Source organism: Eucyclogobius newberryi, unplaced genomic scaffold (genome assembly GCF_026437365.1).
Source record: "Eucyclogobius newberryi isolate DKJ021-1_F unplaced genomic scaffold, fEucNew1.0.hap1 SCAF_163, whole genome shotgun sequence".
NCBI lineage: Eukaryota > Metazoa > Chordata > Actinopteri > Gobiiformes > Gobiidae > Eucyclogobius > Eucyclogobius newberryi.
In genome coordinates, this window is record NW_027315794.1 from 145,001 (window position 1) to 169,060 (window position 24,060).

The 24,060-nt window shown below is 45.0% G+C and overlaps 1 protein-coding gene across 6 annotated transcripts in view; it reads right to left on the minus strand.

Annotated features, from left to right (window-relative positions):
- LOC140362368 (membrane-associated phosphatidylinositol transfer protein 2-like) overlaps window positions 1-24,060 on the minus strand; it is a 100,670-nt gene that overhangs the window by 33,676 nt on the left and 42,934 nt on the right. For all 6 annotated transcript variants that reach the window (XM_072448459.1, XM_072448460.1, XM_072448461.1 and 3 more), the window contains exons 2-6: window positions 16,996-17,207; window positions 5,484-5,698; window positions 5,269-5,390; window positions 4,625-4,858; window positions 4,206-4,538 (exon numbers count right to left, since the gene is read on the minus strand). In XM_072448459.1, the coding sequence (XP_072304560.1) occupies window positions 4,206-4,538; window positions 4,625-4,858; window positions 5,269-5,390; window positions 5,484-5,698; window positions 16,996-17,073 (982 nt within the window). In that variant the 5' untranslated portion in view covers window positions 17,074-17,207. The remainder of the gene's footprint in view (window positions 1-4,205; window positions 4,539-4,624; window positions 4,859-5,268; window positions 5,391-5,483; window positions 5,699-16,995; window positions 17,208-24,060) is intronic.

Sequence of the window (24,060 nt, forward strand, 5' to 3'; positions counted from 1 at the left end):
GGTGCATGTGTTTGAGCCTCTCTCTTTCCCTTTTTAACCATCGCTCTATGACAAAGAAATCTTGCACAAGCTTTCGGCCCCCACATGAGTGTTATATAAACATGGACAGACTCTTGGCTCATGCGTTGCCTCTCATGCACACCCTCATGTGCACGGCCCTGTCACAGATGGAGCGTATGCTGGACACTTAAGTGGGGTTCAAACCACAAACACCACATTGGCAGAAACATGGACATTCTGGCAGATGGGGTTGAAGTGCTGAGAGCATGACCTTTCCACACTGACTAATCAGCCTGTTGTTATCAAGAATCTTCGAAGAACACACTGACTTGAAACACTTGGATTAGAAAATCTGTCTGCGCAGCGTTTCAGACACCATGAGTCACATATGTTTTAGGGCTGTAGTCGACTAAAGTCATTGTTGGTGCTGGTAAAAGCTCTCAAAATTAGGATCTCGCATATTCATAGATAAAGACACCATCGGCTGATTATCAACTAAAGGATAAAGGGCTACAACCCAAATCCATTTGTGAAAAAGACTCAAACCAGAGAACCCAGACAGAGGGAGAGGATAACACACAAAAACTAAAGCATCCAAAAATACTACAGAAAATACTACACTCAAGAATGCTATTTATTTACTATCCCCAAAAAACAATCATGTCAGGAAAATTTGTACCAAATTTCATAATCCTGTCAAAAGTATGTGTGCATGGTGTCATCATTAGAACTATTTTTTAGTCTTTATAACATGAAGAGATTATTATTATTATATTATACTATATATTATTATTAATACACTGTATTATATTACATCATGGGTCCGATTCCCGGACCAGACCCACATCACATGATCTCTCTGGGTGGAGTCTGCATGTCCTCCCCGTGTTACCGTGGCTTTTCTCCGGGTTCTCCGGGTTCCTCCCACCGTCCAAAGACATGCATGTGTGAGGCAAAATTGGCAACTCTAAATTGGCCCTAGTGAATGAATGTGAGAGTGAATGGTTGTCTGTAATGTCTATGTGTTGACCCTGCGACGAGTTGGCTACTGTCCAGGGTGTACCCCGCCTAAGGCCCAAACTCATTGGGATAGGCTCCAGTCACCCGCGACCCCGAAAGGGAACAAGCGGTAGAAAATGAGTGAATGTATTATAATAATATCACAGACAACAGTGTTACTCCCGAGACCGCGCACGCACGCACACACACGCGCTGGGCTGAGGTTTGAGGATGGCGGTGGGACACCGCCGTAGGCGCTAGCAAAAGGTACTTTAAAAATTTCCGCTTGCGCCATTCGGCGCCCCTCGGCGCTCGATATGGAAAATCGCCCTCGATATGGAAAGCCAATATGATCACACTCCGCCACTTAGGAGCGGTGTATTGCGCTCTATGCCCAATCGGCCGTTCGGGCACCAAGCGGCCAAGCGTGCGCGAGCGCAGCAGGCGGCGCAAGCGAACAACACCACGGCGCTCGCGGCACCCGAGCGAGCGCAGCAGCACCCTAAAATGCCAGCGGCGCGTGGAATATTTTGGCCATGTCGAGTGCCGGCGGCAGCATGGCGGGCCGCCATGCCAAAAGCCCTCAGCGAAAACACTGTACACTAATGAAGAATATTAGTAAGAAAGCTGTAGCAACGTCATTATTTAGGAGGGGGCTAGTTAGTTAGATAGTTCGGTCTATTGACCTGTCACTGGAGTCATACTAAGCATAACTGTTCATGTAAATAAAAATGGGTAATCAAACTCCATTTAGGATACTCTGATTAGCGCCATAGCTGCCTTTGTTCTGGTTTAGGCCTGCGGATGGAGGAGTAAATAGTAAATTGTCAGGAAAAACCATCCATCTCTGAACAGAAATGGGTGTCTAAGGTACAACTTGTCCCCCATTTAAATAAAAACAAAGAAAGGGTTAGGGTAAGAAACAAAGAAAACAATAACTAGAATATTAAAAGGCACGCCATCTATAGACATCCAATATAACATAGTAGAAAAAGCTTCAGTTGTAGTCATCTGGACTCGGTTAGAAGAGTCCAGATGACTACAACTGAAGCTTTTTCTACAATGGTACACGCCTGGACGAATGAGGGATTACATCGACCTATATAACATAGTACATCCAAATGTTGACCTGTAACCTGATGATGTTGCAATTAAACCGATTTAATTTGAGAGAACAGTCAAGTTCAATGATAATGAGGATGACGTTACCACGTGGGGTTCCTGTACACAGTGTCTAACTACCAGCTGCTTTTGAGGATTCAGCTGTGTGTAGGATGGAACTGTGTGTCTAATGTTTTACTGTTTAAAGTATTAGCAATAAAGCCCGGGCTGCAGCTCCCCAGGATTCCCCCGCTCATGTGATAGTCCTGCACACAGCTGCTCAAAGGAAACAGAGGGTCCCTGCCAACAGCGTCAGCCTCATGATGTCAGCAGCAGGCTAAAAATAGAAGGAGGAGAGGGGGGGAGGGAGGAGAGGGAGGAGAGAGGTGCCTCGGCTCTGCCTTCAGACGGGGTACTCTGCTCTGGAGAAGGGCGTGTCCTGCACGTGCTTGTGACGTCAAAGCTACAGCTAAAAATAGTGTGGGGTTGTGGGGAGCGGAGGGGTGACACGAGGTGAGGTAGACTGTAGTAAAGTCATTACACAATTACTCACCATTTTGATCTGCAAATGCAACATGATTAACAAAGCATTATTTTCAATGATCAATAAATAAAATTGAATTAAAGAGATTGCATCCCAATGCCATGTAGTTCAGCAAAATCTGTTTTGCTCCGTTACAAATATATTGTAAAAGCAGCTCTTGGGGTAAAGAGACCTCTGTGTGCTGTCTGTATATAATTATACATGCGTTCGCACATCCGGGAACTTGTACAGTAGTAACCGAGTCCGCCATTTTGAAAGGGGCACAACAGTACTACTACATACGATATCCAGAATATATGAGGCCAAAATGCCAAAAACCTGCGCTCTGTAAGGACATTGCTCTGTTGACAGACCAAGGAATGATAGCTTTGTCGTGTACCTTAGTTTGCCGTTATAAAGAATCAAAGTATTCGTAGCTCATTATGCCGTAGAAAAGGACGCAGTCGTGGTAGTTTATATATATTGCGTGCCCCTTTCAAAATGGCCACAATGGGGAAGTCCCGGATGTATAACGTCACCGCGAACGCATGTATAGACCGTTGTATACTCTGACAACCAGAAAGTGTACTGTTAAGAAAAAAAATTATGATTGGATTTATATAGCGTCCGTCTTTTTAGCTACCCAATGATGGTAAGCTACAACTGTAGCCACAGCTGCCCTGGAGCAGATTGGCGGAAGCGACGCAATCAGGTATTAAAGGCGGTATGGAGATTTTTCGGCGATTTGAGAACGCAGGCGGAAGTGCGCATGCCACTCCCCCGTGCGGACTGATGCAACACACGTGCTTTTGTTTATTAGCGCAACGGAGCGCATCGCATCGCTCGTCTCCCGTAGATTTCTGTCCACTTCTGCGTCAGCTCGAACTGTCTTTCTCCGTCTTAATTTTGCCCCGTACACTGAGGAAACTATATTATGATAGATCCATGCACTTAGGCACGCGGAAACGTGGGGACGAGCCTGACGCGGCTGCAGGTGAGCAATAGGTGCGTTTTATGATTGATACGTGGCAGGACAAATGATTTATCCACGCCACGAGGAAATATGATAAAAAATTTGCTGAAAAAAATCGTCCATACCACCTTTAACAGGTAGGTGTGGCAAATGTATGCTCCATATTTGGACATAAAATAGAGTTTCAAACGTTGTTACCGTCCACACACAAGTGTGCTAAAAGTCAGTTATTGCCAATAAATGGCAGAAAAAGAGCAAAAAGAACATGGAGGCGTCCATGGAAATTTTTGATCACATTTGTTGGGAAAGAGCCAAGAAAATTATGTAAAATTTATTTTCAGCTTATTCTAGTCACTTTTTAAAAAGTTGAACTTCCAGTGTGTGAGTAGCAGCGTGTTCACTACTGTACAGACCAAATGACAGACAGAATAAAACAGAGAACAAAGGGTCCATGTGAATAAGTGAGGTATATTGTTAGACTGCTACAGTAGTAATTGACTGTTTTTTAGACAATAACAATCAGGAACACCTTTAAACTCTTTAGACCTTCATAAGATCCTATCCTTCACTGTAAGATCTCCTGTAATCTAGGAAACAAAAAGAGCTCACCTCCTCTCTTGGAGGAGCGAGACGACCTGGAGGATGTAGACCACTGTTTGGTCAAGACCCCTCTAGGCTGCAGCGTGTCCCCAGTGCTGACCACCACTTCCTCAGCCTCGATGCTGCTGATGGCCTCCTTGGCCTCCTGCTCCTTGTCTGGAGAGGACGCTCCTCCGTTAACTTCGGTGGCCTCTTCCGCCTGACAGAACTGGGCCATCTTCCGAGCCAAGTCTAGCTGCGTCTCCAGCTCCAGCTGCCGGATGTCCTCCATGGTAAGGCCGTACCACTCGTCCTGCCAACACCAGGCCTGCCGGTGCGCTCGCACCATCACCTTACGGAGACCTGCAGAAAGCATCATACATTCATGTTACAGTTAAAGTTTTAACTACAACTAATCCTTGTAGTCAAAGTGAGGTGCAGCTCCTTACCCACGTCATGGATGAAGCGCTCGATCTTGGACTGCATGCCCCAGTACCTGAACTCCACTTTACACAGTTTGTAGGCACACATGATGGGGGTCTTCCCAGGGTTATTGTTGTACTCCTCGATCCAGTCGTCGCTCAAAGGGCCCCTCTGGGTCTTGGCAGACTTATAGAGCCGAGGGTCCTCCTCCACTTTGTACTCATGAGCTGCGATGGGGTCTGTCACTATGTCAATGGGATCTGAGAACAATCATGAGAATAAAGTATATTTGCATGAATAAACAGACAGTATACAAAAGCACTGTTCAAACATTTAATGAGATACAAAAGAGACCAAAGTATTCCATCTGCATCTCAGACAGAACACGTATGATTCATGATTACAAGGGACATCTTTGCTGAATTTGGGTCAGTACATGCCCTGGAACCATGACTCGTGAGCAGCTTCACATGAACATGTCAACAGCCAAGATCATACTACTGCAGTTCAGACTACAGCCACTAAATCAAATCAAATCAATTTATTTTTGTAAGGCCCAAAATCACAACAACAGTTGCCTCTGAGGGCCAACAGACAGACTAGAATGCTTGGGCAGCCGTTTTGTTTTTTCCTGCCAAAATGTGAAGGACTGTACATCTTCAGCTCTCACCGATTGCCCTCAGCCGCTTCTCTGCTGCAGACATGTTGAACACATCAACTTGGTTCCCTGTGTCCGGTTTGTAGTACGTCTCAATGTCAATGGAGAACTTCTCGACAAACGGGCATGTGTATCTGGAAGGAGACGGCAACATACAGCAGATTTGAAAGAACTTTAGCATCTGACCATGACTGAAAGCAAAAAATGTGGGCCTGTGTGGTCATTACCTGGTGCGCGTGTAGGGGTAGGCGTTCCAGGACTCCTCCTCCACCCGTAGGGCCGCTTTGGGCAGGATGGAGCGGAACCAGCTGGGGATATGCATGCCGATGTGGTAGACCTTGTGTGTGTACTGGCCTGCGCCCCCAGGTCCGTCAGTGTAGGGCTTGTTCTCCATGATCTCCACCCCGCTGCCCTCACCACAGCTTTCCTCTCTGCTCTTCTTCTGCAGGCACAAAGAGAGAGAACAGGCTTACATGTCAAAATACAGTCTAATAGGGCTGCAGGGTTAAGCACAATTGAATCAAAAGCACAATTTGAATGGGGGCAATTTTTTAAGTACCAAAATGTTCTTATTATGTATGAAAACTACTTACCCTGTAGTTTAGATATGTCTGAAATGCATAATGTGTTCATATTTTTAGTAAATGTCTCCAATACTATAATCACAATTTCCTACTAAATAATGTATGTAATCACAAACTGGACTGGACTCATAACACAGACTGTACAGGAAGAGCCAGAGTCGGCTCTACCTCCTGAGGAGACTCAGGTCTTTTGGAGTGACAGGGCCACTCCTGAAGACCTTCTATGACTCTGTGGTGGCATCAGCCCTCCTGTACGGTGTGGCCTGCTGGAGCAGCAGCATCACATAGAGGGAGAGGAGGAAGTTGGACAAAGTCATCAAGAAGTCCAGCTCCCTCCTGGGCTGTGCTCTGGACTCTGTGCAGGAGGTGGGGGACAGAAGGGTCCTGGCTAGATTCACATCTATGCTGGACCATGAGTCTCACCCCCTGCAGGACACTCTGTCCGCTCTGGAGAGCAGCTTCAGTGAGAGGCTGATCCACCCTCGCTGTGTGAAGGAAAGATTTTGCAGGTCTTTCCTTCCTGCTGCTGTCAGACTTTATAACAAACACTGTTAGTCCTGAACACAGCAATACTGTCATATTCATGTGCAATTACTGTCGTGATTCATGTGCAATTACTGTGCAATTCATGTGCAATTACTGTCGTGATCACATGCAATGGTATTTATTTATTTATTTTATCTTTATTATTTTTCCCCTCCATCCCTTGTTGGGAAATGGGAGGTTTTGTCTATAGGAGTTTTTGTTTATAAGAGATCTTCTATTGAGAGTGTTTTTCAAACTTCCTATAAGTTATCTGTTCTTTTCTTCTGTATCTACCTCTGTATCTACCTGCGTTGCAACAATGAAATTTCCCCATGTGTGGACAATAAAGGATTATCTTATTTTATCTCATCTTATTAGAAAGAACAAGGTCAAGATAACCCTAACCCACATTTTTATGAGGTGGATATAAAGGTACTGGTGGTTGTAGTCATTTGGTTTTCTGATTGAATAAGAGTAGAGTTAGGTGTAACGCGTTAGAGTACTCAAATTACTTTTTCAGAGTAACGAGGAATGTAACGCACTAGTTTTGTGCCCATTTAATCTAGTACTCCTCAAGTTACTTTTTCAATCAGTTTTATGTCCTGTGCTGTAGCAGCTGTATTTGTGAAGAAAATAAAAAAATTGGACGTTTCATAAATAAAATATCCTTTTGAACATAGTTACACAATTACTACAGACATATTAAGCAACAAATACATACAAGTACTTCTGAACCGTGCAGGGATCATAGACCATACAATTACAATTAAGTCTTATCATAAAGACTTTACATTTACTAACACGTACAGAACATAGTCCACAGACTGTCAAATTGCAAATGCTGTCACAGGGCAAAGATCAAAGACCATAAATGTTAAGAGATTTACTGACAAATCACCTTCTGTTACTCATCAACAACACAGAACACATCACCCTGACTGTGAGCGTCCATCAGAACGACAGACGTGGAGGAAGAAGAGGATGTCCCAGGGACATTAAGCTGACAGCTCCTTCATTAGCCCCTCAGCTGTCAACGCAAGCCCTCTCCAGACACAGAGCAGGCACACTACCAGAGCACTGAAGGAGAACCAGGAGGGGCAGCAAGACCAAAGAAGAATCCCAGATAGAGGAAGAACCAGGAGGGTAAATAAACCAAGGCAGGGAGATGGACCATAGACCGAGTTAGGGAGAAGCAGGAGGGCAAAAGGATCAGCATGGCCAAGGAAGAACCAGGAGTTTAGGGAGACAGGCCATAGCTCAAGCAAGAACCAAGAGGGGCAAGGAATTTGGAAAGTATTCTTTCAATGAGTACATTTTAAGTTAAACATGAGATCACCATTTGTGAAAACCCATTTACAGGCCAAAGAAACAGTGCAGAGTACACTTTTTGGAGTGCCAGGGAGGGGTACTGGACAGTGCACCAACTGCGGACTTCCACTTCCTTGTTCTTCAACGCCCATATGGGCAATGACAGTGACACCTGGAGTGGGATGATCGGGAAGAATGGGGGAGCAGTGCTTCACCAACACCGTTTATGGTGGGGCAGAGACTTGCTGACCTCTATCAGAGATGTCGTCAAATGGTGGTTGGAATACTTTGAGGATATCCTCAATCCCGCACGTCGCATCTTCCGAAGAGGAAATAAAGACTGACGACTCGGGGGCGGGCTCGTCCACCACCCAAGCTGAAGTCACTGAGCTTGTTGGCAAACTTCTCGTTGGAAGAGTTCTGGGGGTGGATGAGTTTCGTCTTGAGTACATCAAGTCTCTGGATGTTGTTGGACTGTCTTGGGTGACACGTCTCTGTAACATTGCATGGTGGTCAGGGACAGTGCCTCTGGACTGTTCAAGAAGGGACTGGAGGGTGTGTTCCAACTACAGAGGGATCACACTCCTCAGCCTCCCCGCTAAGGTCTATTCTGGGGTACTGGAGAGGAGAATCCGACAGAAAGTTAAACCTCAGATTTAGGAGGAGCAGAGTGGTTTTCGTCCTGGCTGTGGAACACTGGACCAGCTCTATACTCTCCAACGGGTGATCCAGGGTTTATGGGATTCATGTGCTCTGTAGATCTGGAGAAGGTTTCTCATGGTGCACCTTTGGGGGGTGCTCCGGCATTATGGGGTCTGGGGCCCTTTGCTCAGGGCTGTCCGGTCCCTGTATGACCGTAGCAGGAGCTGTATTTGCATTGCCGGCAGTCAATCAGATCTGTTCCCAGTACATGTTGGACTCTCTGTCACTGATTCAGTTCATTGTATTTAAGGATAGAATTTCTAGGCACAGTCAGCGGTCGGAAGGTTTAGGAAACACAGGATCTCATCTCTACTGTTTGTGGATGATGAGGTCCTGATGGCTCCATCAAACCTGGATCTGCAAGTTCAAGTATCCACTTCACCCGTAAGTGAAGGATGGAGCGTGAGATTGACAGGCATTGCAGCGTCTGCAGTGATGCAGTTACTGTACCGGAAAGGGGGGAGAGAGGGGCAGCTTGCAGCCACCACGACCTGGATAAGTGGAAGAATGAGGCGCATGTGAGATCCAGGAGGGCAGGGGAGTAGGGCAACTGGCCATAAACTAAGGGAGAACAAGAACCTGGATGTAAGTGTTGCGAGGTCAAGTTATTAAGTTGAGCTGGTGTTTAACCAAGGTCCACTCCCTCAGGTTATGGATGGCTCTCACAGCAGTAGTCTGTCAGAAAAATGAGGAAGGAGGTGATAAGACAAGTGCTGATAACGTTCCCAACAGCACATGTGTGGACAGGTGTGAACGTTCAGGGGCTTTCATTGCAAGACAGGGTAAAACTACACATCTGACAAGCCCAAGTCACACAGCATTACAGAAGGCAGCAAGAAGGACATTGCGTTTACAGTAGTTTACAGTCAAGATATTAGGGTCTTGATGAAAATGAATATCTTGCCATTTTTGGGGGATTATTTAAGGACAATATTAAGATAATCTTGGGCAGTCCATCATAAAGGTTCAATTACTGCAATAAAAGTTAATGGATTCTAAAATTAATCAAAAAAGCAGTTTGACATTATCAAAAGTCAGATTACGACTAATAATTATTGTACTAGTCGACTATCCAGAGATCATTTTTCTCGATTAGTTGACTAGTCAAAATGTTTTCTATAGTACATTGAGACTTTTAAGAAAGACTTGATTTTTAAGAATAGAGTCCGTAGAGTCCAGATAATGATAATGATTTTATTTTTCATAGTAGACTAGACACAATTGGTTGATTAATAGTTGCAGGCCTTTTCAAAAGATTGATAACTAACAAAAGGTTTGTTTGATTATTTAATTCTGCAGATCTCCAAACCAGCACCTTCAATATTATCCATGTTTATGATGCAACTCCCACTTCTACAAGATATCTCACCCAACTTTAAAAATAGTGATGGCCCCAAGATGAGGTGGGTGAACAATAGCTGCCGTAACTTACTCTTGTCAGTCAAACTAACTGTAGTAACTTCACCAGTAAGACTGATTGTGGAGTGAACGAATCAAAGCTTTGGGAAACTCGTTCAACTTGCACAGTGTTGTCAGACCCTTCTTCTGCGCTATGTTTAGCACAGACAGGATGCTGGAGTCACTTCCTGGAGTGACTCAGGTTTATACATCCTGGTCCCCCCTCAGTGCTTAGTCAGAACAGAATAGTCCAGCAGCAAGGAGCAGGAGTAGGACCAGCAGCAGCAGGAGCAGCAGTGGTAGCAACAGGAGTAGCAACAGGAGCAGCAGCAGGAGCAGCAGCAGGAGCCGCAGGAGCAGCTGCAGGTGTAGGAGCAGCTGCAGGTGTAGGAGCAGGTGCAGGAGCAGCAGCAGGTGTAGGAGCAGGTGCAGGAGCAGCAGCAGGAGCAGCTGCAGGTGTAGGAGCAGGTGCAGGAGCAGCAGCAGGAGCAGCAGCTTTTTCCAGATCATCTTATATGTTCCAGCTACGTACTTAGGTTATTAAGAAGTAACTAAAGACATCTGCTGCTTCTGAGAGTGCATACTTCATTGTGAACCACCTAGCAGACACTCAGGGGATGACAAAGGCTTGGCCTTTCAAATGTTTGTACACAAAACACCCTGATTATAAAGGCTGCTACCATTCTACACATTGATTCAATTAAATACAATTAATTTTTGTAACACCCAAAAACAGTAGTTGTCTCGAGGGGTTTAGTTCCAATTTATTTTCATTGGGAGAATTACCCTCTAAAAATCAGGTCTGCTACAAGCATTAGTGAACTGTAGAAAATGGAGCTTAAAGTTTGATATTGACTACTATAAATACAATTAGATTTTTACTTCCATGTCACCCATCCCCACAGTGAAGCCCATCATAGCTACCTTGCTCTTAAATTTACCTTACAATTCACAAGTTACTGTAGTATTGGTACAGGGCAAGTTAAGCTAGTATATGGTATAAAAACATGCCTCGTGATGCATAATAGAAGGCAGGGCAATCCATAAACCTGCATCTTCCATTTGTATTACCTTGGGTGGTACTAACAAATATTATGGTCTGTTAAAAGTGTACATTGTAACTTTCTAGTGTATACCCCCTGAGTGGCTGTAGAGTGTTTCAGGACAGATACGTATGTGGTCGCCATGGTAACGTGACTGTATCTTAACCAGCACATTTCTCCATTTCCTCTCCCTTCTGTCCTCCTCGGCTCACTGGCTTGCTCCTCTGGACACGAGCGGACCATGGCACACTGCTGATGTCACCGTGGCCATGGTAACAGGAGGCTCTGAGGGTGAGGTCAGGGGAGAGGTAACTACGGGTCACTCGCTCAAGAAACGCACCGCATTCTAGGGTTCGCCCACACTGATGGTGTTAAAGGCGTAATGGACGATTTTTTGGCCCAAATCTGAGTCTCATTTCCTCGTGGTGTGGACAGCCGATTAGTCCTGCCACGTATCAATCATAGAACGCACCTACCGCTCACCTGCAGCCTTGTCGGCTCTTCCCCAGGAGAGCAGCACGTTTCCCTGTGTCTAACTTTATAAAATTGAGCTGGAATTCAGATGTTGTCTAAAATAATACAAAAGACATTTACAGGCACATGTCTCATTGATTGCAATATTGTCTGAATATACATCAGGATAATCCCAAAAATATTGTGATATTAATTTGTTAATATTGCGATATTAATTTGTTAATATTGCCTAACCCTACTTGACTTCATGTTTTTATCTTGGGTTACTGCTTCCATTTGAACGTTTTTTTTAGTTAATTTAAAAGTCAAATGTCATAATAAAAAAGATTATGAAAATCGGCCGCAATTTGGTGCATTATGTGACAAGTCTCGACAATAAAAAGTTTAACAAACACTGTCACTAGCCTCACCTTTCTGCTTGTAGCATGACGTAGCGTGTCTGTTTGTAGCAGTGGCGTGTCTGTGCGCGGCGGCGTGTCTGTGCGCTGCGGCGTGTCCGTGCGTTGCGTGTCCGTGCGTTGCGTGTCCGTGCGTTGCGTGTCCGTGCGTGGCGTGTCCGTGCGTGGCGTGTCCGTGCGTGGCGTGTCCGTGCGTGGCGTGTCCGTGCGTGGCGTGTCCGTGCGTGGCGTGTCCGTGCGTGGCGTGTCCGTGCGTGGCGTGTCCGTGCGTTTCAGTAATGCTTTAATCATGTGCTCTTATCACACCACAATTGAGTTGCTTGACTCTCCACAGATATGACCTGTCACCAAGTGGCGTCATCGGTTACCAGGGCTGTGGTTGTGCTGGGTCAAAAATATTGTCTCTAGGTTTGGTAATATGCTCTGTGCACTGCGCCTAGCTCAAGCGAACGTACACTTTTATCAAAACTTATAAAAAAAATTAGGAAATACTACCCAACTGTTTTTATATGTAGATTACTTCAGTTTGCGGAATTATTTTACTCTATAATATTTAGCATTTAATATTACGGTTAGAATTGAGACACAAAGATGTCATAGCTTGATTTGGAACCTTGTCTGATTTGGTGCATCCTTCATTAATCGTGTTTAACTGCTTAAAACTATATACAGCGGTAGACTTTATTACAGTGAGGGCAAAACAAGCAAATCCTGATATATTTGCATGGCTAACCTCCAAAATCTTAGATGCTGACATTTCCGTAGACAATTCTAATATGGTGGAAGTTTTGAATACATGGCTCTGGAGGTGGGTTTGGGGGGGGAAATTTAAAAATTTTAAAAAAATACAGGGAAAATGAGGGTTGTAGGTTTTTGTCATCCTGTGTCTGCTTCTGTCAGTTAGCTAGAGGACTTCTTTACCTTCCTCTCCAATTTTGATCATTCTGAGTTACTTGTTTTAGGCGACATGAACATGGATTGGTTGTCCAAACCTTCTGACGGTCTAAAAAAAACTATTGTAATGGATTAAACCTCACACAACTCATGCTCCCAACCGACCTGACCCTACAGACCCACTTAAAGCAACATTAATGGACATTATCTTAAGCAGCAAGCCTCAGAATTACCAATGTAGTGGCGTCTTTACTCTTGACTTTAGTGACCACTGTCCTATTGGGTGGACAAAATGTATCAAATACAAATAATTTACTGTTTGGTAAAAGGTCTTGAGCATTTTTGTCTGATCTGTACATTGGTGACATTGGTTTTACCACTAGTATTCCAGAGCCCAACACAGCGTTGAACTTTTTCATCATGAATATTATTGGTAAAAATGTTGTCAGCTCCAATAATAGTAAATTGTTTAACTCAAGTTTTTAATCCCCCAATTCAAGTTGAAAGTATCTCATTACTATGGAAAACTGCTTTTGTTCTCACTTTGCATAAAGGGGGCCAGAAAAACAAACTGAATAATTCCCATTCAATCTCAAAACTATTCAAACTAGAAAAACTCTTGGAGAAGCTAATAAGTAATTAGATGCGTGCTTTCTCAACAAAATATAACATTCTAAATAGCTACCAGTCCAGTTATACACCAGGTACAGCAGCTACCAAAGTTATACATGATATTGATATTGCATTGGACAGTCGTGAAGAATGTCCGGCTGTTTTTGTTGATATTTCAAAAGCTTTTTATTCTTGCAGCATCTGGACTCCTGTAACCTACACCAGGAACATGTTTGTAGACTTCAGCTCTTCATTCAACACCATCCTCTCTGCAACGGGACAGGACAAACGGTCCCAGCTCGACGTGCCTTACTCCACCTGCAGGGGGATCACTGACTTCCTGACAAATGAGAGGCAGTGCGTGCGGCTGGGGAAGAATGTCTCGAACTATCAGTACAGGAGTTCCACAGGGCTGTGTACTTTCTCCTCTGCTCATCTCCCTGTGCACAAACTGCAGCACCCCCAGCCAAGATACTGTAAAATTGATCACGTTTGTAGACGACACCACCCTCATCGGGCTCATCTCGGACGAGGGTGAGCCCGGTGGACCGGCTGGTGTCCTGATGCAGCGGTAACAATCTGGAGCTCAACGCCCAGAAGACAGTGGAGATGACCGTGGACTTCAAGAGAGTCACAGCCCCCCAGCCCCCCAGCCCCCCTTCACCACCGTAGACTCCCTCCACTTCCTCAGCACCACCATCACCCAGGACCTCAAGTGGGAGCCCACCATCATCTCCCTCATCAAGAAGGTCAAGCAGAGGAGGTACTTCTTGTGGCAGCTGAGGAAAGCCAAGCTGCCAGCGCAGATGATGTGCAGTTCTACACGGCCATCATTGAGCCCATCCTCACCTCCTCCATCATCGTGTGGTACGCTGGAGCCACAGCCAGGGACAAACAGAGACTACAGCACATTGTGCGCTCTGCTGAGAAGACTTCCATCTCTGCAGGACCTGTACGTCTCCGGGGCTCTGGGACGAGCAGGTCGGATCACTGCTGACCCTTCTCACACTGGACATAGACTATTTGAGCCACTCCCCTCAGGTAGGAGGCTACGATCCATCTGGACCAGAACCTCCTGCCACAACACTTAACACCTGCCACTGTAACAATTATTCAACCGTTTGCAAACTGCGTTGAATGACCATGGCAATACACCTTTTCTGATTCTTAATCTTCTGATTCTTAATCTTCTGATTCTGTAGATCACTGTATTCTCTTGGATCATCTGGATGCTATAGGGAATGATACAAATTTTAAAAAGTGGTTTGCTAGAAATAATCGATAATAAACTCTCTTTCAACAAACACGTACAAGAGCTAATGGATAATCTTAAAGCCGGATTGTCCAGATTGTATTCCTCTTAATTGGAGTAAACAGTTCCAGGCTACATTTCTCTCAGTTCTAGATTATAGTGACATTGTATATAGATATACATGAATTCTACAGCAACAGTCTTAAAAGCACTGAACTCTGTTTATCACTCAGCATTAAGGTTCATTACAGGAGAAGGATAGAGAACTCACCACTGTGAATATGCTCTAAAGTAGGATGGCAATCTGCATTTTGTTTATTTACAAAGCTCTCTTTGGGAGTAGTTAACATAATATTTGCTGAATATCAGATCAGGTATTCGGCGATTAAGATCTCAGGACATTATTATTATTTTAAAAGGCATTCAGGAACTTCAACTCATTGATTTTTCAATGAGTTTCGCTCATGGGAAAAATAAAAAATAAATGTAGTTATATCATATACATATATTTGTAGAGTTTATTCTTAGAAAGAGAAAACAAAAGTGATAGTTTAGCTCATTATTTTCAAAGTTAGCGGTTTTAAATTACTCAGCTCTATTTATCAACAGTTCAAATATATAATTATTATGGACTTCAAGCAAGTATTTATCATTAAAAAAAAAAATAGATTTGATACATTTAATCGAACAAATCTCAAAAATTAGGTTTGTCCTAAATATGGTTACTATAGCAACTTCAGAACTTGCACCAAGTATCTGGGCATGCGCAAAAAATCATGCATTGTTTCACTGGGACCTTGGATCTGGTCTTGTTGCTTATGTTAAATGTTCATCTTCAGCATCAGCAAAAATATTACTCAAATTAACTATAACAAAAATATATTAGATGACAAAACTAACACATTCCACACAAGTCCGGCTCCAGTGCATTTGGTTTAACCACATGCCGAACAGCTCTATATTATAAGAATTTGCTTATTACAGCTAAGAGTGGAGCGAAGGCAGCTTATTCCACACCACACTGCTATGCTTTATCCAGTCTTCTGGCTTAAACCTATAATCAAAATACAGTTTATTCTGCCAAAAAAGACACAAACATCAAGTGAAGCTCAACCGACGCTGCGATCCAGTGTTAGAGGATTAAACGCAATCCCTTCTATATGTACACGCATCACATTTACAGACGCCTGTCAGCGTGTGAGGACTGGGGCTGTGCTGAGGTCGTAGAGCCATCATAAGGCTGCTATAGTTGGACACAAATATGTGCTTCTGACGTGTTCAACTGCCTTCTTAGATGTGATGTGGAAAGATCCGGTTTTGGGGCAGAAAAGCGATAATCTGTCACACACATGACCCCATTGTTCCTGGCTCACGTCAGATGCCCTGTGACCAATTCTTTCACAATTGGACAATCACACTTTTAAAATTAGGCTTTTAAGAGACTTGTTTTCTTTAGTGCACAGAATGGACGACAGGAAAAAAAGATTTCTCACGCAGCAGTAGAAGGGGGCCATACATGGAACACAAACAAAAATGGAAATTGTTGTTAGGAAGTGTGCAAAATCAGAATATCCTGTATACTGTGAATAATCTGCAATAATAATTTTTAAAATGTGTCACATATAAGAAGCCAGTTAGCATAGCAATGCTATGATTTGTGACAAGACTACAGAATCCCAGATATACAGTTGAGATATATAGAATGAGGGATGAGTCCAGAGTAGACATTATTTTGTTTAAATGGAATGAAGAATAAGTCACATAAAAGAGGCCAGGATTTATTCATGTCACTGAACGGAAACAAAAAAAAAACTGATGTACATTTAATAACAATTGTGTTTTAATAACAATATCCTCAATATTCCAATTATCTTCAATACAAAAAATGCCATATTATATCGTAACCAATCAATTTCCCACCACTAGATACTTGTTTCTTCCACGTTTGTTACCTCAGACAATATTTGAATGATGCATGAATATGTGTCTGTAAATGTGTTGGTTGAGAGTCAAGTATTGCACAAAAATGTGAATAGATCTCAAAAATAACCAAAAACGTGCAGAAATATCACTTTATTCCTTTGTTTGGAAGATTACACAATTTTAGGTCTCTTTTTAAGGTAATTTTTTATATTTTTTTTATGATATCTCCCACATCTAACTGTGCTTTTACTCTAGTACAAATGTACAGTTACACAACTTACATAACTTAATTCAGCTTAAAACTGTAGAATTAATCAACTTTTGTATAAAAGTTTGTTCTAATGTGCTACTAAATTTGAGTTTAAAATTAACAAGTGAGTAGTATTTCTTATACTGTACATAATTTTGGTGCAGTACTTATTACTTAGTACTAGTAATAGAGCAGATTTTTAGCCATGAAACTACATTTACTTGAGTACAAATTGGGTTTTTGCTTCATGTATGATACAATTTGAGGATTTTTTAACATTTGAAAGATAAAAGTATTCCCTTTTCAATTGTTAATTGCTATGTCAGTTAAATTGAAACCCATGAGCATTGTTTTGAAGTGGTTGTGTGTTGCTGACCTGGATCATGTAGAGCTGAGCGATGCGGTATTCCTCCACACTCATGGGCATGGGGATGCGGTACTCCTTGATGAGCATGGTGCTGCCGGAAGGAAGAGGGGCGGGGTCAGAGGTCAGGGGTCAGAGGGGAGAAGGAGGAGGTGGAGGGAGATGCTCCGACAGTCCTATTGGACACTGAGAGGGCCCGAGCCTGGGCACTTCATGGATGTTATCTGCAAAGACAAGAGCACAGAGGGGACGAGAGGTTATCATGTGATCTATGCAGCGTGTGTACAGTCAGAGGGGAGACAGCATTTTACCTCCTCAAAAGGCCATTTTTTCATGTAATAACATCAAATCTGTTTTGTCTAAGTGCCCATATACAGTATGCTATACACAACTGTTAGGATCAGATCAGTGTGCTGTCTAAATCTAATTATAGAATGTTTTATTCTCGGCAACGCATGCTAATGTTTGTTAGCTTAAACGTGAGAGTAAACTGCACAGGGCTTTGAAAGTTGTGAAAAGAGCAGGATTTATATAGTGCTATGAGGCACGTTTTTAATTTTTTTTTTGAATTTTTAGTTAGAGCCCTTAGCAATCTTTATTGGTTAACACAATAATTTAACATTTTTGGAGTCGCAAAACACTTTTTGAGTTGAAAGGTTACAACGCCACCCCAACTCAAAAACACATTATTTTTTTCAAGGCGATCCTGGCAATACCTTAATGCACCCTAGTGTTCCCCGGCATACTTGTTGAAAAGCAAGAGATTAATAAATTTTGTTGCTTTTTCGTTGTTATTTTGTTCACAGAACGGATCAAGCCAAAGATGGAAGATTTGAACCTTACGCAACATGGAACAATTAATCGTTTAACCATGAACACCCCTAAATAGTGCCTTTCAAGTCAACCAAAGTGTAACTTTGCTGTTGTTGTTTCTTTAATATTATTTTGTGGCCTTATACTACGTGATAAAGCGGAAGATCATTATTCAAGAAAGGTCCAACTTTGTTCTATTTACTGTATTCTTTTTAGTATCAATATAGCTCAAATGAGAATCAATAGTATCTGCTGGATATAGACGACTAAAGCGAGCGCCGCACAAACAATATTGTGTCGCTATGATATACATTATGTGTTTGACCCAAACTATATTTCTAAAATGCAACAAAAACTATTCAAACAGATAAATAAAATGTCTTCCTTATCTACTTGTGCTGTAGCCCACATAAACCTTTCAAACCTCAATAAAGTAAATATTTAACTCATAAAAATCAACTCCATTGACCAATTAATTGGCCCCTGGGGGTCCCTGGGCCACATGTGCAAAAATTGTGATAACAGTGATCATCACTTGAATACATACATAAATATACAATGTTTTTAACAGAAATTATTACAGGTGGATGGATACCAATAAAAAAGGGCATTGGGGAATACATTTTGATTCCAATATTGGCTCTAAACAAGGTTTGAACTTCTGAATTTTATCGTGCTACCACTGTAGAGAATGACAGGGAGTCCTTGGGATATTTTCTGACCAATAAGGGGTCCCTGGCCTCAAAAGGTTTGAGAACCACTGGACTTAATCGCTAAAGGCCTACAGCCATAATTACTAATGTGACAAATTAATCGCAACAATCATTCAATTGTAAACAAGTATGACAAAGAAATAATGATTTGAAACAATAAAATCCATATCTTCACCAGATCCAGCAACCCGACTCCTCTGGTCCAACTTGTCCAACAACAAAAAACCTCAACTTTTTCCCAATCTTCTAGTCTCATCCAGTTTTGCGATGACACCAAAACATATTTTTCTCCTTCAAACCAGCCAAGTCAAAAGTCTCCTCTTATAGCAGCACCCAACAGCAGCACCCACACCCAACAGCAGCACCCAGCCTCACTGTGTCACATGGGGGGCTGTTCTTCATAAGCAGGATTACAGAGGGGCCTTACGTAATGATCCCCAGCACAGGTCCCGGGTTTCAGGCAGCAGGGGTTGGGTGGCGGGTTTTAAGCGGCGGGTTTGGGACGGCCGGTTCAAGGCGACGGGTTTTAGACAACGGATTTTAGACGACAGTTTTTAGGCGACAGGTTCTAGGCGACGGATTTTAGGCGACAGGTTTCAAGCATACTGTGTGGCGGGTTTTAAGCGGCGGGTTTGAGGCGACGGGTTCTAGGCGACGGGTTTCAGGCGACGGGTTTCAGGCGACGGGTTTCAGGCATACTGTGTGGCGGGTTTTAAGCGGCGGGTTTGAGGCGACGGGTTCTAGGCAACGGGTTTCAGGCATACTGTGTGGAGGAGCTGGAGCACAGAGGGAAAGGAAGGTGTGGGCTGGACAGTTAGTGCGATGTGTGGGAGGACCAGCTCTGCTCCTCGGCTGGAACAGTGGCTGAAAGAGAACAGGGCACATGAGAACTGTGACTAGGGTGGAGAATGGTGCAGTGTCAAACTAGCAACCCTTTGGTTCAGAGGTGAATGCTTAACTTATAACACTGCAACTTGCATGTGGCAGAATGTAATCTACATCTACATTCAAAATAAAATAATAAGAGGCTTTAAAAGGATTTTCATAAAGCTTATCACTACATAAATGCATTTTACTACAAAGAGTAGGTGGTATAGAAGTCTATTTAAATAAATGTAAAAATGTTTACAAGGAAAAGGAAGGAGGCTTGTCATTAAACAAAGATAAAGCGCCGCCTAAACCAGGTCTAACCCCGCAGACTGAACACACTGAATCAGGAGGACAGGACAAGCTCAAAACTACATTTGCTCGAGAATGTTGTAAAAAAATTGATCCATACAAATCCCATGGACAAAGGCAGCAGCGTAACAGCAGCCACCAACCAGATCAGTCCAAGCGGAGAGGGAGGCGGTCAGCCTCGGACACTGATCACGCCCTATGCTCCAATTTGTAAATTGTATTACCATACTGAAAACAATGTCAGTCTGCACATCTCACATTTGCTTTGGAAATGTATCAGATAAATGCATTTCATTTTTGCTTTTATAAATTCACAAACTAAGGCATATTACAGTCTACTGAGTCATGTGCATTTTACTACAAAGAGTAGGTGGTATAGAAGTCTATTTAAATAAATGTAAAAATGTTTACAAGGAAAACTTTCCCCGCTCCACAGACGGGGGCGATCTGGTCACAAAACTGGACTCAAATGCGTCTTGATTGGGCTAGAGCAACGCCGGCGTCTGGTATGTGGACTGCCGCTTCTGTCCCAACGTCTTTGTTTTGTTAGTCGTTTCCATTGTTTTGTTTTGTTCCCGCGTCTCTGTGTTGTCTTCTGTCTACATCCCTGTTCCTTAACTTCATCGGACATTACTGCACCGTCCATCGCTCATCTCCTCCCTCACTCCTGGACTATCTACTGCCCTAGCCGCCAGCTAACAGCTGGCTTAACACCTGCGGAGGTCCGTCATGGTATCGCGGGGCCTCCCTGCCGTGCAGACAAGGTCTGGGGCAACCAACGCCACTCACTCCACCAGCTTCAACACCCGGTCCACTGCCGCTTTTTCACAACTCTCTGCCCACCAGCTTCTAGTTAACCAGCCTCTAGCCACCGCCAACATTCTAACTGGATTACTCTCATCTGCTGCTACGTTCCATCTCCTCCTCGGACTATCACTCCCACGCCTCCAGGCCACCGCTCCACCAACTTCTCGCCTACTCACCTACACCGCTGCTGACCTTCACCTCCTCAACCATAACCACCGTCTCCCAGCTGCTGCTGCCTCTGCAGCTAGCTCAGCTGGGATCCTTCGCCGGCCCCGCTACATCCACAGGGGCTCTGGTCTCTCCCATAACCAACACTCCAACGACGGCTCACCTATCCCCTCACTCTGGACTAGTTTTCGCCCCCCTGTCACCCCCACCTGCCGCACTGCCAACCTCAGCAACCTCCGCCCCCCCACCCCTGCGCCCCCATCCATCTCCGCGCCCCCATCCATCTCCCTTGCACTGCTGAACTGCCGCTCCCTCGCCAACAAATCACCTGTTATATCTGAACTGCTACTGGACACTAACATTGATCTGCTTCTCCTCTGTGAAACATGGCAACAGCCCCTGGACTTCTATGCTCTCAACCAAGCCACTCCCTCCAACTACACTTACACTGCCAAACCCCGCCTCTCCGGGCGTGGGGGAGGTCTTGCTGTTATTCATAAAAAATCTAAATCCATCACTGAACTGAACCTCAACCTTCCATCCATCTCATCATTTGAATACCTCGCCTTCTCCCTCCCCAACTCTATCACCGCTATCCTGATCTATCGTCCCCCAAAGCCCCACCCCTCTTTCCTCACTGAATTGTCTGAACTCCTCACCATCGCATCCTCTCTCTCTGCCCGCCTCCTACTCACTGGTGACTTCAACATCCACATTGACTGCCCCAACGCCCCACTGACATCCGACTTCCTCTCTCTCCTGGACTGCTTCCATCTCACCCAACATATTGACTTCCCCACCCATACCAAAGGCCACACTCTGGACTTAGTCTGTTCCTCTCTCCTACCCATATCTAAGCCCCACCCCCTCCCCTTCCCACTCTCTGATCATCTCTGCATCCTTTTCTCCGCCCCCCTACCCTCGCCCCACAACCCCAAAAAACGCACCATCACCTACCGCAATATCAAGTCAGTCAACCCCCTCACGCTCTCCCAGCTCATATCCTCTGCTTTCCCCCCTGACTCCCCCCCCTCTTCCCCCGACGACTATGCTGTCATGCTCAACACCACCCTCTCCGACTCCCTTGACTCCCTAGCCCCCTGGAAAACCTCCTCCGTCTCATACATCAACCCCGCCCCCTGGTACACCCCTGAACTCCGCACCATGAAGCAGACTGGCCGCCAACTCGAACGACTCCTCAAAAGAACCCGCCTCACCGTCCACGCCGAAGCTTTCAAATTACACATCTCCTCCTACCGTGACGCTCTCCAAGCCGCCAAATCTGCCCACCTCTCCACCCTCATCAACAGCTCCCACCGGAGCCCTCGCACCCTGTTCTCCACCGTCAACAAGCTGCTCCAGCCACCGGACATCACTCCACCCTCCTCCCCTGACCTCTGCAACTCTTTCCTCCTTGCCTTCAATGACAAAATTTCCAAAATCAACAGCTCCATGACTGCCGTCTCCATTAACTCCATCACCACCCCCACCCCTGCCCCCCCTCCTCTCCCTGACCACCCACCCTTCCCTGCCCTCATCACCTTCTCCTCTGTTAACTCCTCTCATATCATAGACCTCATCACCGCTTCCAAAACCACCACCTGCTCTCTCGACCCCCTCCCAACGAATCTAACCAAGGCCTGCCTCCCTGCTCTCATCCCCCATCTCACCACCCTCTTCAACCAGTCTTTATCCCTCGGCCATGTTCCTTCCATCTACAAACTGGCCTCCATCACCCCCATCCTCAAAAAACCCACCCTAGACTCCGCCAACCTCTCCAACTACCGCCCCATCTCCAACCTGCCGTTCCTCTCAAAAACGCTGGAACGCATCGTCGCCGCCCAACTTCACATCCACCTCCAGTCAAACAACCTCTATGAACCCCTCCAATCTGGCTTCCGCCCACTTCACAGCACTGAAACAGCCCTGGTCAAAGTACTCAACGATCTCCTCACCTCTGCAGACTCCGGGGCCCTCAACATCCTGTTACTACTAGACCTCAGCGCAGCCTTTGACACTATAAACCATTCCATCCTCCTACAAAGGCTGCGCCAACTGGGTGTTGAGGGCTCTGCACTTGACTGGCTCACATCCTACCTCACCAACAGGCAAGAGTTCATTTCCCTCTCCGGTCACTCATCCACCCTCTCCCCAGTAACGCAGGGGGTCCCCCAGGGCTCAGTCCTCGGCCCCCTCCTCTTCATCTGCTACATCTTCCCCCTTGGTCACATCCTCCGCCAACTCAACCTGGACTTTCACTGCTACGCTGACGACACCCAGATATACCTCACCACCAAATCCACCCAAAACCCTCCCCTCAGCCACATTGAAACCTGCATCTCTACAATAAAATCATGGCTCACTCTCAACTTCCTCAAACTGAACAGTGACAAAACAGAGCTCCTCCTCATTGGCACCAAATCCACTCTCAATAAAACTGGTCCCTTTTCACTCAGCATCGACACCTCGACCATCACCCCCTCTACCCTGGTACGCAATCTCGGTGTCATCATGGACCCCACCCTCTCCTTCACTCCCCATGTCAGCCACATTGTCAAGACCTCATACTTCCACCTCCGCCGCATCGCCAAAATCCGACACTGCCTCACCGTCCCCGCTGCTGAATCCCTCATCCATGCCTTCATCTCCTCCCGCCTTGACTACTGCAACTCCCTCCTCACTGGCATCTCCTCCCATTCCCTCCATAGACTCCAAATGGTCCAAAACTCCGCTGCCCGCCTCCTCACCCACACCCGGTCCCGTGATCACATCACTCCCGTTCTCCGCTCTCTCCACTGGCTCCCCATCAAGCAGCGCATAAACTTTAAAATACTCCTCCTCACCTTCAAAGCTCTTCACCACCTTGCCCCCCCCTACCTGTCTGACCTCCTCATCCCCCACCGCCCCACCCGAGCTCTCCGATCCTCCTCCTCTCTCACCCTGACTGCACCAACATCCCGACTCAAAACTTTTGGCGACAGAGCATTCTCCCGAACAGCACCCCGACTCTGGAACTCCCTCCCCCAACCTGTCCGCCACTCTCCCTCACTCACAACATTCAAATCCCACCTAAAAACATACCTCTTCACCCAAGCCTATGACCTCCCCTACCCCTAGCCTCCTCTACCCCATTGCCTACACTTCTACCCCCTGTTACATCCCCATCTTTTTCTCTCTACTTCTTCTGTCTTGTTCATTTTATCTGTATATTAATGTGTATTGTACGTGTTGTCCCCCCTGTCTGTAAATACCCCCCCCTTTTTTTATTATGTTCAGCGTCTTTGGGTCACTGAAAAGCGCTATATAAATAAAAGTTATTATTATTATTATTATTATTATGTGAGTGAGTTAAACTCACACCAAGGATCACTGTGTCCCTGTCAGACTAAGGCTGTGC